Source organism: Chiloscyllium plagiosum, chromosome 5, assembly GCF_004010195.1.
Source record: "Chiloscyllium plagiosum isolate BGI_BamShark_2017 chromosome 5, ASM401019v2, whole genome shotgun sequence".
Lineage (NCBI taxonomy): Eukaryota > Metazoa > Chordata > Chondrichthyes > Orectolobiformes > Hemiscylliidae > Chiloscyllium > Chiloscyllium plagiosum.
The window spans coordinates 29,559,855-29,576,022 of NC_057714.1; the positions used below are offsets into that span (position 1 = coordinate 29,559,855).

Sequence of the window (16,168 nt, forward strand, 5' to 3'; positions counted from 1 at the left end):
CTCACCTTTCCTATTCCTAACCTTAGCCCAAACTACCTCAGATGGCGAGTGTTCATCCATCGTCCTTTCCACAGCTGTAATACTATCTTTGACAAGCAATGCCACACCTCCCCCTCTTTTACCCCCCCCTCTGCCCCTACTAAAACATTTCCACCCTGGAACCTGATACAGCCAATCCTGTCCCTGTTCTACCCATGTCTCCGTAATAGCCACAACATCGAAATCCCAGGTACCTACCACGCTGCAAGTTCACCTACCTTATTTCGTATACTTCTTGCATTGAAGTATACACACTTCAAGCCACTTCCTGTTTACAGGCACCCTCCTTTGAGATTGATGCCATGTTCCTAACCTCCCCACACTCCAGGTCCTGCACCCTAAAGCTACAGTCTAGGTTCCCATGCCCCTGCAGAGTTAGTTTAAACCCTCCCCAAAAGCACTAGCAAACCTCCCCCCAAGGATACTGGTGCCCCTCAGGTTCAGGTGTAGACCATCCTGCTTATAGAGGTCCCACCTTCTCCAGAAATAACCCCAGTTATCCAAATACCGGAATCCCTCCCTCCTGCACCATCCCTGTAGCCACGCATTTAGCTGTTCTCTCTCCCTGTTCCTCGACTCTCTATCACATGGCACGGGTAACAAACCAGAGACAACAACTCTGTTTGTTCTAACTCTGAGCTTCCAACCTAGCTCCCTGAAAGCCTGCCTAACATTCTCAGCCCTCCTCCTACCTATGTCATTGGTGCCAATTTAGTATCTAATTTAGAAGTAATTTTGCAGCTTAATTGTTTTCCTCAAGATGTCCAATTCTATGTTCTATTTAAGCCACTTTAGAAACTGCGTCTTCCAGGCATTTTTATTTATGATGCTATGTCTCCCCTTTATGTTTGTGCATTTGTTCATCTTGCTTTCTTAAAAGGTTTTTTATGTTAGCGTAATAGCAACTGCTCTGCTAAACTTTGGGTTTTCCCACATTTTGTGGCCTGAATAAAGGGTTGCTAAACCTTTGTGGCTAAAATAGAGGACTCCACCTTCACTAGCTAATACTGACCATTCTAGCTTTTATTATGGCTTCTATGAGTGAAACCAACTGCTCGCAGCCTGAATAAATGATTCCCACTTCCTTTACGGGTTTACTGAATTAAATCCACTATATGTGGTTCTAATAATGTTTCTTAGTTTTTTTCACTTTTTTTTCTGGATACCTGTTCGATGCAGTTTAAATAAATGTCTGATACTTTGAAGGAAATTTTAGTCAACAATCTCATGCCTTGTCTGTCAACTTAATGAAGTCTCTTAATATTCTTCTTCTGTTAGACCAACTTCTTATCTGTCCCATTGTTGCTTCAATTCTGCCTTCGAGATGTTTTCCATCTGCAACCACAATTTAAATTTCTTACATGGCCTTTGACTTCCCTTGCTATAGCCTGCCTTGTAATACCTGCCTGCTATGGTAACGACACTTAGTCTGAGCTGTACGTACTTTCTTTTCACTTTCTCAGCATGTAATTTTGCAACATTTTGTGAAAGGTTTTCCTGAGCCAACCAAAGATTTTACTTGAATCACAGAGCTTCCAATGTCTATATGATCTCCTGTTGTATCTGACTCGGGATTACCCACCAGGTTTTCCCTGAAGTAACTAATTCTCCTTTTCCATAAAATTCCTAACTCTTCCACTGTAGCACATTGCTTACCAGGTCTGTTTTGCTTTTACCGTTGATTGTTAATTCTTCCTTGTTGAATCTTGCCATGAGTGTTTCTTCTGGATAGCTCTCAAACATTTAGCTTTTCCTTAATGCTGTCTATTTGCATGAGATGGTGACTTAAAATTTGAAGATGATGCAAATCTTAAGATCTCCACCATTTGTGTGAGTAGCTAAGTGAAATCCACACCACTATTCACCATGTTGGACATATAGCTAAACCAAATATGCAGCTCACCATGCGGGAGGCTTGTTGCCGCCATCCTTGTTAAGTATAGGGGTCTACAAGGCCTGCTTGGTTTGATTAGATAGAGGAAACTATTTAGTGTTTTCATCAGACGATTGCTCAAGAATTAGTTAATCATATGTTAACAACTTGGTACAGGTTAAATTAATGTGGTCGTATGATAATCTCTGTATCAATGTCTATGTGGAGGACTTACATGCCAATAGAGTAATATGATAACTCAAGATGCTTAACCTTTATATACACATCTATATAATATCACCATAGCGGATAGTGCATGTGGCACTGCTTAGTGTTATATTGGCCAATATAAAATGTACAGAGTTTCTTACTGTAGCAATGTTATCTGACTGTACCAAACCAGCTGTTCTTTAAAGGCAGCCATCATTCACCACTGTTTTTCACTACAATCTTTCATTCTGATATACCTCTCAAACAATTGACACTGGTTGTCCTGTTCAGTATTTTTACTCTGGATTGACCCTTGACATTTGATGAGCTCGACTTGTCTCATTCCCCAGATCCACATCCAGCGTGGGATTCCTCACTTGGGCGGAAACATACTGATCAAGAAAACACTCCTCAACATGCTTCACAAATTTTTTCTCCTAACTAGATTTTACACTATTACTCTCCCAGTCTTCAATAGGATAAATAAAGCCCCCATTGCTACCTAATAGTTCTTGTATCTCTCTGTTAGTTTCATTCAAATGTCTTCCTCTGTATCTTTCTCAATAGTTGGTGATCTGTTGAACATACCTAAAATGGCATTTCTGTTATATTCTAACTCTAACAACATAGATTCTATCTTTAAATCCTCCACAAAGCCCATCTCTTTTTATGAAAATCTCTGTAATGTTACTACTACTCGCTGTCCTGAACATCTTGACCAGTGGTTTTATTTTGAGCTGGAGAAATGAGAGTGTGCCTCCAAGCCTGCCTGTAAACCTTTACCTGGTTTGTGGAGGTTAGGAGGGTTTAGGTTTTGCGAGCCACAATAAAGTGAATATGAATGTGGAGTGGTTAACAGGTTCACCTCCACCTCTTGCAGCCCAGATCTTAATCATATTCGCATGCTCTCTAAACCTCACCCCTCATTTACGACATATTCCCTGTGCTTCCATGTCCCCTCATACCTTATTCCATCTCATAACCCCTTTCCTCTCATACACCCATGCCCCATACCTTCATGATCCCTCCATATCCTGTCATATTCATCATACTCTCTAATACCCAATGTTCCTTCCACGTTTCCACATTCTTTCTATGCCCCCATATATCTTCATATCTGCAACCTAGTATCCACGAATTGACAAGCCCTGGGATGTCTTTGAAATGGACATGAAAATGTAAACCTAGTAATAAACTGCACTGCCATTCAAACATACTTAATACTGAAATAAAATCTCTCATACATGAATGACATCTTGATAAAAATGTAAATCCAAGTAAGTGGTCAATTTGTTGTAACAAAAACAAATTCATTCTCTTACTGCATTAACAACAGATAATTCTTTAATAAACTCATAGAACTGTCAATCAAGATGTAAACACAGCTTTCTAAGAAAGCTGGTGTAGCTCTTGAAACTCAGCCAAGCATTCATAACTGCCACAGCTATCAGATCAAGCCATTGTCAATCACACAGTGAAACTAAGTTATGAGATTGCAGGCAGATTGCTTTGAAAACAAATTAATGGTGTGGATCAGTGAGTAAGATGTACTTAAATTTTCCACATGCAGAACTTTTTTTTCGAAAGTTAAAGATCTCCTGATATTACTAAAACAGTACACGAATATTACCAGAAAATTTATTTTTCCTGTTTTTAATAGATTTTAACACTTCCTTTAGTGGAAACAATGGTCTAATGCATCTCAAAATTAAAACAATGCTAGTCGATGTAATTGTCATCTTACCTTTTCAGAGCAGTCCCTTAGTGATTCACTATAGTTAGTTGCAATGACTTTACAATACAGCATCCTAATGATAACATTTGAAGTTGTCAAAATATTTCACACTCATCTGTCAGAATGTTCCCAACTCTGCAGTAGGCTTATCCCAAACTCTTAAACTCTTCAAGCAGAAAATGGGGATTTGAGGGTGTGAGATGCAAATTCAAATTTTGTATAGGGCTGATAGTGGCAGTGCTAACCCAGAAGAGTTGAATTGTGGCTGAAAGCCTTCTCAGCCCACAAACATCCCGTCCAAAAATAGCACAGAAATGCACAAAGTTGAAATTCTGATCCAGTGTTACCCTAATGCCATCGTGTAAATTATTGTGACATTAGGAAAGCATGTCATTTCACAAGGAAGGGTACTAAAATTCATGAACCTGGACAGTATTATCAGTATGTGAAGAGATTAGGCTAATGCTTTAGGAACAGAAAACTAATGCAGATGTTTACATTTTTTTCTATGAACTGAAGTTACAATGAAAACTCTAATCTGCAAACATTGCAATGCTTAATCTGAAAGATGATAGCAACACTAGATGGCAGTGTCAGAGGTTATGGCAGTGCTATTTCTAAAGACTGTTACAAGGGTTGTAACTTATTATCTCTTAGATTTCCACTGACAATAGTAATTTTCTCAGGTGTCATATGAAGTGTAAAATGTACCCAACATAGAATGTGCTGCTACTCTGCAGTCACAGCGTTAAGCTAAAACATTTTTCAAGGCTACTGGTGCCAAAGACAAGTTTCTCATTTGAAAAAAGCTGATTTCATGGATGACGATTGGCATATATTTATTGCTTTAAAAAAAAATTATTTTGTTAAAAATTTTACATCTATTTGTTCTTTATCTCAGTGCAACTTAATTTCCAGTTGGCGGTTTGCAATCACTTTGTGTTAACTTTTCACTTTATAAATTCCTGAATTGCACATTTATTATTGTAGATTTTGTTTATGTAAACTCATCACTTTTACAATAATGTGCTTGCTAAAGTTACTTTGATCTTTTATTCATCATAACTAGTGTATCTGTTGTCTAAGCAAATGCTTAAATGGTGTAAAAATGGGAAAAATTTAATAGTGGGATTAGCAAACATACTTATTGTTTGTATCACATATGTCTTCTATAATTCCTTCATAGAGTTCTCAGACACCCTGAAAAGCCAAAACTTGGGTTTTGTCAACAATGAACTGAATTTTCATCATGTTCTCAAAACATGTACAACATAAATGCATTGTGGTAATGTTAACAGAAAAATAATCGAGAATCCCAGGCAACTGTTCAGATTAAAAAAAAAGAGGGTCTTGTGGCACAGTGGTATTGTCCCAATCTTTGGGTAGAAAGCCTGGGTTTCAAATCCAACCTGCTCCGGTGGTATGTCACAACATGTCTGAGTAGATTTATTGAAATATATAAAGCGCATCACCATACTCTCAGGATATATCAGCAAACTTTCAATTAATTGTTCTTCCTTAAATTACTTTGAAAACCGAGAGGACAAATTTCAAAAGTTTCATTGGATAAAATTGATTTGTTTTGAAACTAAGACATTTATATAGATTTGTATGAATTAGTATGTAATTTGTTTTATTTTATTCACAACTGCAGCATTTAACTTCATTAGGGTGGATTTTTTAAAAATTGTCATGAATCGGCCATGTTAGGTGGTGACTAAAACTCTACCTCTGTCACCATAATAATTTGTCCAATTGCCCCACAAACAGCACATGAAGAGATAACACATGTACTTCTTGACCAATCGCAAGCCACGACGCTGGTTACCCAGACTGTCAGAAATTGTTGACCATTCAGAGGCCTGCAGTATCTGGCTTTTAAAATCTGCTAGCCCATGCCTACTCTTAGGGTACCCTGCAGTGAGAAAATAAATATATTTTGTGCTCTTCATAAGAGATAGTTATCAGGAGTAGGGGTTGGGATTTGGAGCCAAGGCCAGGAGGGTGGCTTTCAGGCCTCAACCTCTTAAGCTCCCTCCTCCACTCCTGTGCCTCAGACAGTGCCAGATTTGGACAGTCAGTAGCGCCCCTTCAACCTGGCATGCAGGTCACAGTATTTGCACAGTTGGGAAGCTTGCCACCTTTCTCACTGTTTGGAACGATGTTGTTTGGGGAGATGTTAAGTCGAACCCTTGTGGTCATTAATTGACTACTCACAGGGCTTAATTGGTGACAGGTGAGAAGATCACCAATGGGCGTTCTTTTCAACAACTTAGTGGTGATAAAGGAGTGGGTTTCCTCTTTTTCCATACTCCAGGAAGGGGAAGATCTTGCCCTTATTGTAATTCTTATTTAATGTTGCCTTCAGAATGTGTAATAACCCATTGGAATGAGAAAGAGGGTGGTTGGGGAGATGGCTGTCTTCAGTTTTGAAAATGAAAACAGTTGAATTGAGAAGCCAGCAAACTGCCTCATGTGTTTGATTATTAACCATTATGAAACTGGAAGTCTGTTTTCTGATACAGTTACTTATTGACTGATCGAGACAGAAGGAGATTGAGAGGGTGTGGTTAAGGTTTACTAAGAGAACAAGATATAAATAAAGGGAAAGGCAACTTATTTTCTCCATTTCTTTCTGTTTAAAAAATATGTATGTTCTTTAAGCAAAGTTTCTTTGCGGGCAATCAATAGGAAGTGAGCATAGGAAATCAATGGAAAGAGAAACAAGTTGCAACTTACAGGGTCCTGACTAACTTACAGGCAGAGTTATGCGCTGTAGATGTTCTTTTGTTAAATGTTGATGTAAATTAATCAATCTCTCTGCATCCTTCATTGTACTTTTTAATGCAATTGCTAAATTAAGGTCAGTTAACCTACAGTTTTTGGTCTGTAGGTGCTATATTACCCTGACACAGTCTCTTCACTTAACCATGAGTGGAGCACCTGCAGGCCCTGCTGGGACAGGCAAAACAGAGACCATTAAAGATCTTGGGCGTGCCCTAGGTGTCATGGTGTATGTCTTCAATTGTTCTGAACAGATGGATTATAAGGTATGTTTGCTAGTTATCATGCTTCTATTTTATTTATAAAAAGAGATACAACAACACCACAAAGCAAAGTACTGTAAATGTTATCAATCTGAAATGAAATCAAAAGAAGTTGCAAACATTGAGCAGGACAAGAGTGAAACAGTTGACTTCTAAGCAGAATAGGATGTGAACAGTATTGAATATGACCATTAAAGATAAAGTCACCATATTCTTACCAGCCCACAGGGGTGCTCTCTCATTCGAGAGGGATGACTAGTGGTGATTTAACCTGAGTGTCACCACACCTCAGGCGAAGGGAAAGGTTGAGAAGGAGAATCCTTCATGGGAAGCTCAGCTAGTGTGGGAATTGAACCCACATTGTTGGTGTCACTTTGCATTGCAGACAAACTGTCCATGCCAAATGAACTAAATTGACTTTTCATGAATGCTGCTACATTTTTCAATACTTATTTTGCATTGTATAGTCCATAGGAAATATCTACAAAGGTTTGGCGCAAACTGGTGCTTGGGGCTGCTTTGATGAGTTTAATCGGATCTCCATTGAGGTTTTGTCAGTCATTGCAGTGCAGGTTAAAACAATACAAGATGCCATCAAAAACAAGAAGAAAAGGTGAGTGTAAAAGAATAAATGAACCAATTTCATTGCCCATTTATTAATGCATACTATTTTAGATGGTTTAATATATTTTATTTATTGTTCACAGATTTGTTTTTCTTGGGGAAGACATTTCTTTGAAATCTGCAGTTGGCATATTTATAACAATGAATCCTGGTTATGCTGGTCGAACAGAACTACCAGAAAATCTTAAAGCACTTTTCAGGCAAGTGTAGTTGGCTATCTTGAGTACTGCTGGTATTGTCCACTGAGTGTTGGAGCAGATTACTGAGATTTGTAAGTGCGATGGAAAAATGTTTTTGTAATAACTGCTACAGTTGATAAAGTACTGCCCATATTCTGGTCGTTCTGTTGGGATGACAATGGTCTGCTGCAGTGATCAGTGAGGACCCCCTGTCAGTTTCATGGGAGAAGGTCTGATGGAGTCATCTACCATTCAGGTTGGAGTCCTTGGTGATAGAGGTCTACCTTGCAGAGAGTTGCTAGACAATCAGAGGCCTGCAGCTCCTAATGCCATCCGTGCCAATGTGAAGGTTGGCAGCTGGTGGCATTACACCCACCAGTGGTTCAGACCATTGTGGGATCAATACCAAATAGAGAGCAAAGTTAAGATGGGAAGTGTCTGGTTGGAGTCTGCAGGAGAGTGAGGAAAGCAGAGGCAAGGGCAGTGGGGGTGGTGGTTAGCTTTTAGCGGTCTGCCTGTCTGTGCCAGGTCCCTTGATCAACACAGAGTGAATAATAGTGTCAGCTGATTAATTACTGGATGTAATTTTGACATTGCCCCACTGGGAATCTGCAGTCAACTCCTTTCACCCTCCCAATTAAATTAGTTTTGCTGTCACCAGGAAATAGATGTGAGGCTCCTTTCATGATCAGGTTGGTGCTATGTTTCCCACCATTTTTTAATAGAAATACTAGCCACCAAAACACTAAATACAGCATATTGGGGGAAAAAAAACTTTTCACTGTTAGCTTTAACAAAATTCATTTCAATGAAAATAGTCTCTGTCTAAAACAGTTTAGTTTCAGTGCACAAACACACACTGTTGAATGTTTCTATAAGTAATTTTGACTTCTAGTGATAGTGCAGCACAGATGATATTAGGTTACCTCATTAAATATCACTGATTTTCATTTAACTGGGAGAAATGTAAACCAAAGTAGCCAATGTTTATAGCCCTTTTTATACCAACGCTTAAAATGAGAATGATCCCCTTTTGAGTATTGCTTTTTGTGACTCTATCATGCAGACAATTTGCACAAACGTTGTTTAAAAATATATATAGTGTGTTATTAGGAACTACCCACTTACTTTGATCCCACTGAAGTTAATAATCCATTTTTTTAACCAAAACAATCAAATCCTGATCATTTTTTCTCTTTGTCTTTGTAATTTGCACCTCTGTTTGAACAATGCACTCATTTCAACATCTTTGGTGTTTAATGTTTCAAATAAAACATTGTGGCAAAAAAAAAACAAGAGGACCATCTTAGAACTGATGCATGGACTGCAGTTTAAGGAAGTGTGTTATGGCTATTGCCATCAAATTTAAAACAAGGATCAGCTGACTATTGGCTAGCAGGAAGTGGCCAATTGAAGTCAGTGAAATTTATTGTAGTGCTTTATCCAGACTGGTGTTGCAGGCTCAGTGTGGGCATTGGGGTGAGGTGGAGGGTGTTGGTGGGAAGAGCCTGTGCGCTGGTGTTTCACACGGCGACCCATTATCGCTGTCACATATACAACCTGGAGGGTGAAAGGGGTTACCCTTCCAGGATTGTGGTTGCATCTTTGAAAATAACATGTTTGTAACATGTTGTACTTACAGCTCTATGTTTGGACTGTCTGTCCATTGAAGGCATTCTCTCGACACCTACCCTGTCCAACCCACTCGTAGTTGTAAAGATCTCTATTAGATCACCTTGAATAGTTTCTTCTCTTCTGCATATGTAAAGCCCAATCTCTTCAACAGCAATGTGCAACTAATCCATTGCTAATATTATTTAGAACACTGTGTATCCAATGAGAAGAGATATTTCTGCATTGAATTACTGTGCATAGCATAAATGCCTGTAGCATCGTTGAGGAAGGGGCTCCTTTTTAAATTGTTTATTATTAGTTTATGATATGTGCAAAATGTATATAAATTCCATAGTATGGTTGAGTATATGCATTGAATGAATCTTGTCTCATGTATCTTGTTTCTCTTTTTAGGCCTTGTGCTATGGTTGTCCCTGATATTGAACTGATTTGTGAGATTATGCTGGTTGCAGAAGGGTTTTTAGATGCCAAGTTGTTGGCCAGAAAATTCATCACTTTGTATACTCTTTGTAAAGAGCTACTTTCGAAACAGGTTTTCCTTTTAATATTTCTTTGGCTGATGCTGATTTTCATAATCACTGTTTGCTTATGAAAACATTTGAAATTCAATGTATTTCAATGTGAATTTTACTTTAATGAGATAATTTTCTGATTTTTAATTTAGAAACGCCTGCAATATATAGCAGAGATTCTGACATGTTCCAGCTAATGAGGCATATTTCTGGCATTAAGAAAATCAGAAAATTACATCTCAAATGCTTGCATTTGGTGTACTGCATGTTAATGTTAAGCGTATAGTTTTGATGCTAACTTTAGAGCAGCAGTTTTCTTCGAATTTCTTCTGCTTCACCACCAAGAATGCACTGAAATTCCATAAAGGTGTTTCCAGCACACTTCCAGTAAAATTGCGATGGAGTGGGAGTATTTCCGAGGAAATGTTGGCTTAAATTTGTAAACGTTGATAGTGGAATATCCTATTAATGATTATTTCGTGTACAAAATCAAGATGTTTTAAAGGTCATCTGACACAGTATCGTGTTTTGAAACCATTGCTTTGTTTAAAATGAAACATCTCAACTAAGTGCGACCAGAGGTCGTCACTTTTGTTTTGTATATTACAGCCCATGGAGTACTGAAAGGTAGTAAGAAAATGTCATAACAACTGCATGCTTTCATTGCCCACAATGAAACTGTCAGTAATTGTGATGTCATGTATTATAAGCAGGAAATTAGATGAAGATTAAAAATTCCAAAAAGGGAAAAGATTTTCATTAGCACTAACCGCCCACCATACTGATAATTATATAGAACTAAAATGTCAGCCATGTCAGCAAGCATTTAAAGTTAGAATTCAAACAATAAAGGCCTCAGTCTAACAGTGTTATTTGCCATGTCTCTGTATGCTTTGGTATTTGTGGTATAAACTGATCATCAGTAGAAAAAGAATGCATCAATTTGGAAAACATAGTTGGCACTCGTCTGGAAAAGCTTGAGATAACCTACTAAAACTGTATTGTTGATTTAACATCAGTGTTATAGAGTAGTAGTATCTTCCCTGAGAATTCCATTTTTGAATTTTCAGAAGAGTGAATGTTAGAGTATGTAATGTTCAAACTCCAATTCATGTGAGTTGTTTATAGCCAAAGGATGGATAGCCAAAGGATGCAATATATTGCAACCTATCATCTCATCTCACTGTGTCTTCAGTGTTCAGTCCATGATTTATACATATCACAAGGGCCAAATTTAATCTCAGCAATCAGAGCAAGTTGTTAGTAAATGTGAGATTTCTAGTGGGAGGGAGAGAAAGCTCAATTATCTATAAAGAACTGATTGTATATTTGGAACATGAACCTTCCATTCTTGTCCTCCAACCTCAAATTCATTCGTTTAAATGTGGAACATATATGCCTTTGCTAATGTAAATTCCCCGAACTTTGAGTGAGTAATTAAAGGAAGAGCTGCATTTATTACCCACACACCGCTCTTGAGCAGAAACACAGCTTTGCAGTCAGACGCCTGAGTATCGATTCACCAACATCAATGGGCATTACAATGTTGAAGAATTCAATTGTCAGGGTGTACTTTTATTAAATGTGCAGCAACGTACTGCTGAAGCATCCAAGCATGTGATGTCCTGAAATTAATTAAGGAACTGTTGACCTAGAAGAGCGCTCAAAGAACTGTCAATTCCATACAGCAAAGGATGTAGCAAGCAGCCGGGGATGGGGGAAACAGCCTCGGGAGTGGCCAGAAGATTCAGTTGTGGTGTAATATCATCAGTGCCAGGTATGCAGGTAGCCGGTGGCCATCTTTGTCAGCCATCTTGGTGTTAATAACATAAATGCAGAAAAGAGAATTGTTCAGTTTTAGAGGGACTGACAAATTGAGTCATGTGTCATTGCTAGTCATGAAGCAAGCTTCATTACTTATAATTTTCAACCTTCTTTTGCTCAAGCAAGTGTTGGAAATACACAACAATTGTAAAGTTAAAATGTCAATCTATTGCTGTATGTTGCTCACAACATTCAATTTGTCTCTTGTTAAGGATCATTATGACTGGGGTCTTCGTGCAGTGAAATCTGTTTTAGTTGTTGCTGGCTCACTTAAGAGAGGAGACAAAAATAGACCAGAAGATCAGGTAATTCAGAAATAAATAAATCATGCAGTCTCTCTCTCAGACCACTTTAAATCCTGAGATAGTGAACAAGTTCAGAGAAGTTGCTGTCTATTTTGGGTTGATGGATTTTATTGACTTATAGTTAATGGGTTGTGACTAATAAACAAGCATTTTGCATACATTTATTCTGTTTCCACTTTCCCTCATTCTTTTCTGTTCTCTCCCTGTCCTATGATTCTTTAGAATTTAATTGTACTCATAATCTAACTGTGATCACCTTTGCTCTACCTATTTAACTTAGCCTATTTTATTTCCATAGGGAAATTTGTAATTTACCCTGAATGCAGTACTGCCTTGTATTCAACAAAGGCAAAATACTATGAATATAGAAATCAAAAGTTAAAAACAGAAAGAGCTTGAGCAGCTCAGCATATCAGGTAGAATCAGTGGGGAGTGAAACAGACTTAATATGCGGAGTCCAATATTATTCTTCCGAAGGATTTCCAAAGCAAGCTCATGTTGAACTTAAAACATTAATTCTGATGCTTTCTCTGCAAGTATTACTAGACCTGTTGAGTTTCTCTAGCACTTCCTGTTTTCAGTTAGGTCTTGTAGCCAAAGTCAGTTAGCTGAAAATTTCAACTTTCCCGATCCATTAATTGAAAGGAAGATTCCAGAGGTAAGTGTAGTTTTGCCCCAGTGTAGAAATTACTGCTACAACAACACCATGCCCTGTAAACATGCCCGGAAAGTGTATGGCTGAGTGAACCCAAAAGAGTTGCTTAAAGGTACATACAATAATTAATACTTCTGAAAAAATAATGCACTGAAAGAAAATTGCTCCAGTACAAGTGAGAATTTCAAATGTCCAAATGAAAATAATAATTAATATAAAAAAAAGATTATTTAATTTGACGTTTCAGCAACAGTAGGGCATGACTTCCATTTAACTCTGTTTCATTTTCCATAGATGCTGCCAGATCTGTTAAGTGTTTCCAGTATTTTCTGTTTTTATTTCAGATTTCCAGCATTTGTAATATTTTGCTTCAGAGGACCATTTCAGTTGTTTAGGTTATGGCCCTGACCTTAGATGATTCAGATTACTTTTATACAGCAGTCTGGCACCCATGAGAGAGTTAATATAAATTGGCAGTGTAGAATAGTGTGGATATAATCTGTTGGAATGGTTATAATAATTACACTAATTGATATCATCGAAGTTTTCACCCTGTAAATACTCTTTCTGTTTGTCTTCTGGTCTCTTCAATGGGAGAGATACGGACACATAGAGAATCAACAGAAATAACTTTCTGATACTGTTTGTTTGGAGTCAAGCCAGCTCTTCAGTGTAACTTCAATAATTTTTGATTTTTTTTCCTTTTCTAATATTGCTACAACCCTGTGATGAAAGTTATTGTAAAACATGTTCTTTCTTTTACAAGGTGTTAATGCGTGCTTTAAGGGATTTCAATTTGCCAAAGATTATCACCGATGATGTGCCCATTTTTATGGGGCTGACTGGTGATCTGTTTCCTACCCTGGATGTTCCTAGAAAGCGAGACCAGGAATTTGAACAGATGGTCAGACAGTCCACTCTGGAACTCAGCCTACAGCATGAAGAAAGCTTTATCCTCAAGGTGTGAAATCTTTCATCTTTCAAGCACCTTTTTCCTTTTGTCATTAAAGTAACATTTTTTTTATTTAACTGGAAAATGTACGCCTTCGTTGAATTGTGCCATGTTAAATCTATGTTCCAAATCACAATTTTCTTGTGGTGCTGTCCATGATTAGTATTTGAATACTAATGAGTATGAGATGCATTTTTGTCAAAGGAAAATCAGACATTGTTTTTATCGTAATGCAGGAGAAATTATTGTAGTCCAAGAAATCAATAGGTAACTATTTGTTTGTAGGTTAGAATGTTACAAAAATAATGGACAGTATGTTTTGGGGGTTGCTAGGCTGGAAAACATGGTAGGTGGAGGTGAGTTAATAAAATGAGTGAAAACAGTGGTTTCTCAACAGTTTGAAATGTAGAGATTAAGTCAGTGGTGTGATAGTGACAGGTCCTACTTGTAATACTTTTGCATCCCACGAATATTGGTTACAGTAAAACACTCAGAATTAAATGCTTCCTTCAAGATGAAAGCAGTGGCCTATAGGAATCTCTGGACACCCTGTTCACATTTGTTTAAAGGGTAGTTAGCTTTGTGCTGTTATGTCATAGGCGTTTTATTTGTTAAACTCTGAAGAACAGGAGAATTGAGGACATTAGCTAGAAATATGAAAGACAATGGTAAGATTTCTCCAAGTAGCCAAAAAGGATAAGTGTAACTAATGAGAGTCTGGGGAATTGTTAATTAGAAATAAGATAATGATGGAAATGTTGAACAGATATTTTGTATCTGTCATCACTGTAGAAAATTCAAATAACATCTCAGAAATACTTGTAATTTAAATGATGAAAGAAAGGGAGGAATTTAAAACAACTACCGGGGAAAGGTTACTGGGTTGTGTATGTGTTTAGAGAGGAACAGTGGGGTTTGGAATATTTGCAGTAAAGATTGAGAAGTCATTAAGTCCTGATGGACTTCATCCCATGCCCCAAAGGAAGTCGCTATTGGGATTGCAAATGCATTTTTAAAATTTTTCCAAAATTCATTAATTTCTGGAAAGGTGACATCAGATTGAAAAGTCATAAATGTAATTCCTCTATTGAAAAATGTTGGGAAACAGAAAGTAAGTAACTACATACCAGTTAACTTAACATTAATCTTACTAAAATACTAGATTCTATTTTTAAGGAGTTTATAGTGAGGTAATTAGAAAATCTCATTATAATCAGAGACAACAGCATGGTTCTGTGAAAGGGAAAACAAGTTTGACTAACTCATTAGACTCCTTTGAGGAAGTGATAAACAAAATAGATATTTTAGATGAAAATGAGACAAACGTTTTCAAATGATAGCAGAGGCAGGCCCTCTAACAGTCATAGAAACAAGAAGCTAAATTGCGTAGCTAATTATAACCACTTTTACAAAACTAAACATTAAGTGTGGTCTTCTAACCAATTCTTTTAGTTTAAATAATTATGGTTGTCAATGTTGCCTTCATCCTAGGTGGTTCAGCTAGAAGAGTTGTTGGCTGTCCGTCATTCAGTCTTTGTAGTTGGAAATGCTGGAACAGGAAAAAGTCAGGTGAGCAAGACAGTCTGCTGATCTGTAAGATTACTCACAAGAAATAACAGTTGCGACATTAGGTTGTATGCATATACTGAATAGTAGATAAACTGACTGGTATGTTTTCTTTTTATAAATTTGAACAGTTACATAATACATTGCACAAATCCCCAAAATGTTTTCTATTCAATGAAGTTTTTTTTGGAGAGTAATTGCTATTGTAAAGTTAGGAAACCTGGCATCGTCACACAGATTTGATAATGACAAGGTAATCTTTTTTTTTGTGGGCTTGATTGGGGGATAAATATTGACTAAAGCAACAGGGAGGAGTTGAGAGTAGGGTGCTGGAAAAGCACAGGAGATCAGGCAACATCTGAGGAGCAGGAGAATCGACGTTTTGGGCATAAGCCCTTCATCAGGACTGAGGCTACAGCAACAGTGAGAGCAAGTTTTATTCTTTGCAATAGAGTCAAACAAACGTTTGCGTCCACTTGAGAAAAAACACTTCAGACTGTGTGACAGTCCCTCAGTACAGCATTGGATTGACAGTCGAGATTTTTGTGCTCAAACCTACAGAGTGGGATGGAGCCCACAATCTTCAGGCCTAGAGGCAAGAATGCTACCAGTAGAACCACTACTGATTTAATTGAACATCATGTTGCCCACTGTCCAGTATTGAGAAATTTGTAGTTATTGACCATTCAATATTGCGTGCAGTTCTGGTCTCCTTCCTATCGGAAAGATGTTGTGAAACTTGAAAGGGTTCAGAAAAGATTTAGAAGGATGTTGCCAGGTTTGGAGGATCTGAGCTACAGGGATAGGCTGAACAGGCTGGGGCTGTTTTCCCTGGAGTGTCGGAGGCTGAGGGGTGACCTTATAGAGGTTTATAAAATCATGAAGGGCGTGGATAGGATAAATAGACAAAGTCTTTTCCCTGGGGTCAGGGAGTCCAGAACTAGAGGGCATAGGTTTAGGGTGAGAGGGGAAAGATATAAAAGAGACCTAAGGGGCAACTTTTTCATGCAGA

General features: G+C 37.8%; 1 protein-coding gene across 1 annotated transcript in view; it reads left to right on the forward strand.

Moving 5' to 3' along the window:
• LOC122550241 (dynein axonemal heavy chain 11-like) overlaps nt 1-16,168 on the forward strand; it is a 456,308-nt gene that overhangs the window by 175,084 nt on the left and 265,056 nt on the right. Inside the window, exons 33-39 of the mRNA XM_043690997.1 lie at nt 6,751-6,907; nt 7,372-7,517; nt 7,612-7,728; nt 9,736-9,874; nt 11,891-11,983; nt 13,405-13,599; nt 15,082-15,159. Coding sequence (XP_043546932.1) covers nt 6,751-6,907; nt 7,372-7,517; nt 7,612-7,728; nt 9,736-9,874; nt 11,891-11,983; nt 13,405-13,599; nt 15,082-15,159 — 925 coding nt within the window. The remainder of the gene's footprint in view (nt 1-6,750; nt 6,908-7,371; nt 7,518-7,611; nt 7,729-9,735; nt 9,875-11,890; nt 11,984-13,404; nt 13,600-15,081; nt 15,160-16,168) is intronic.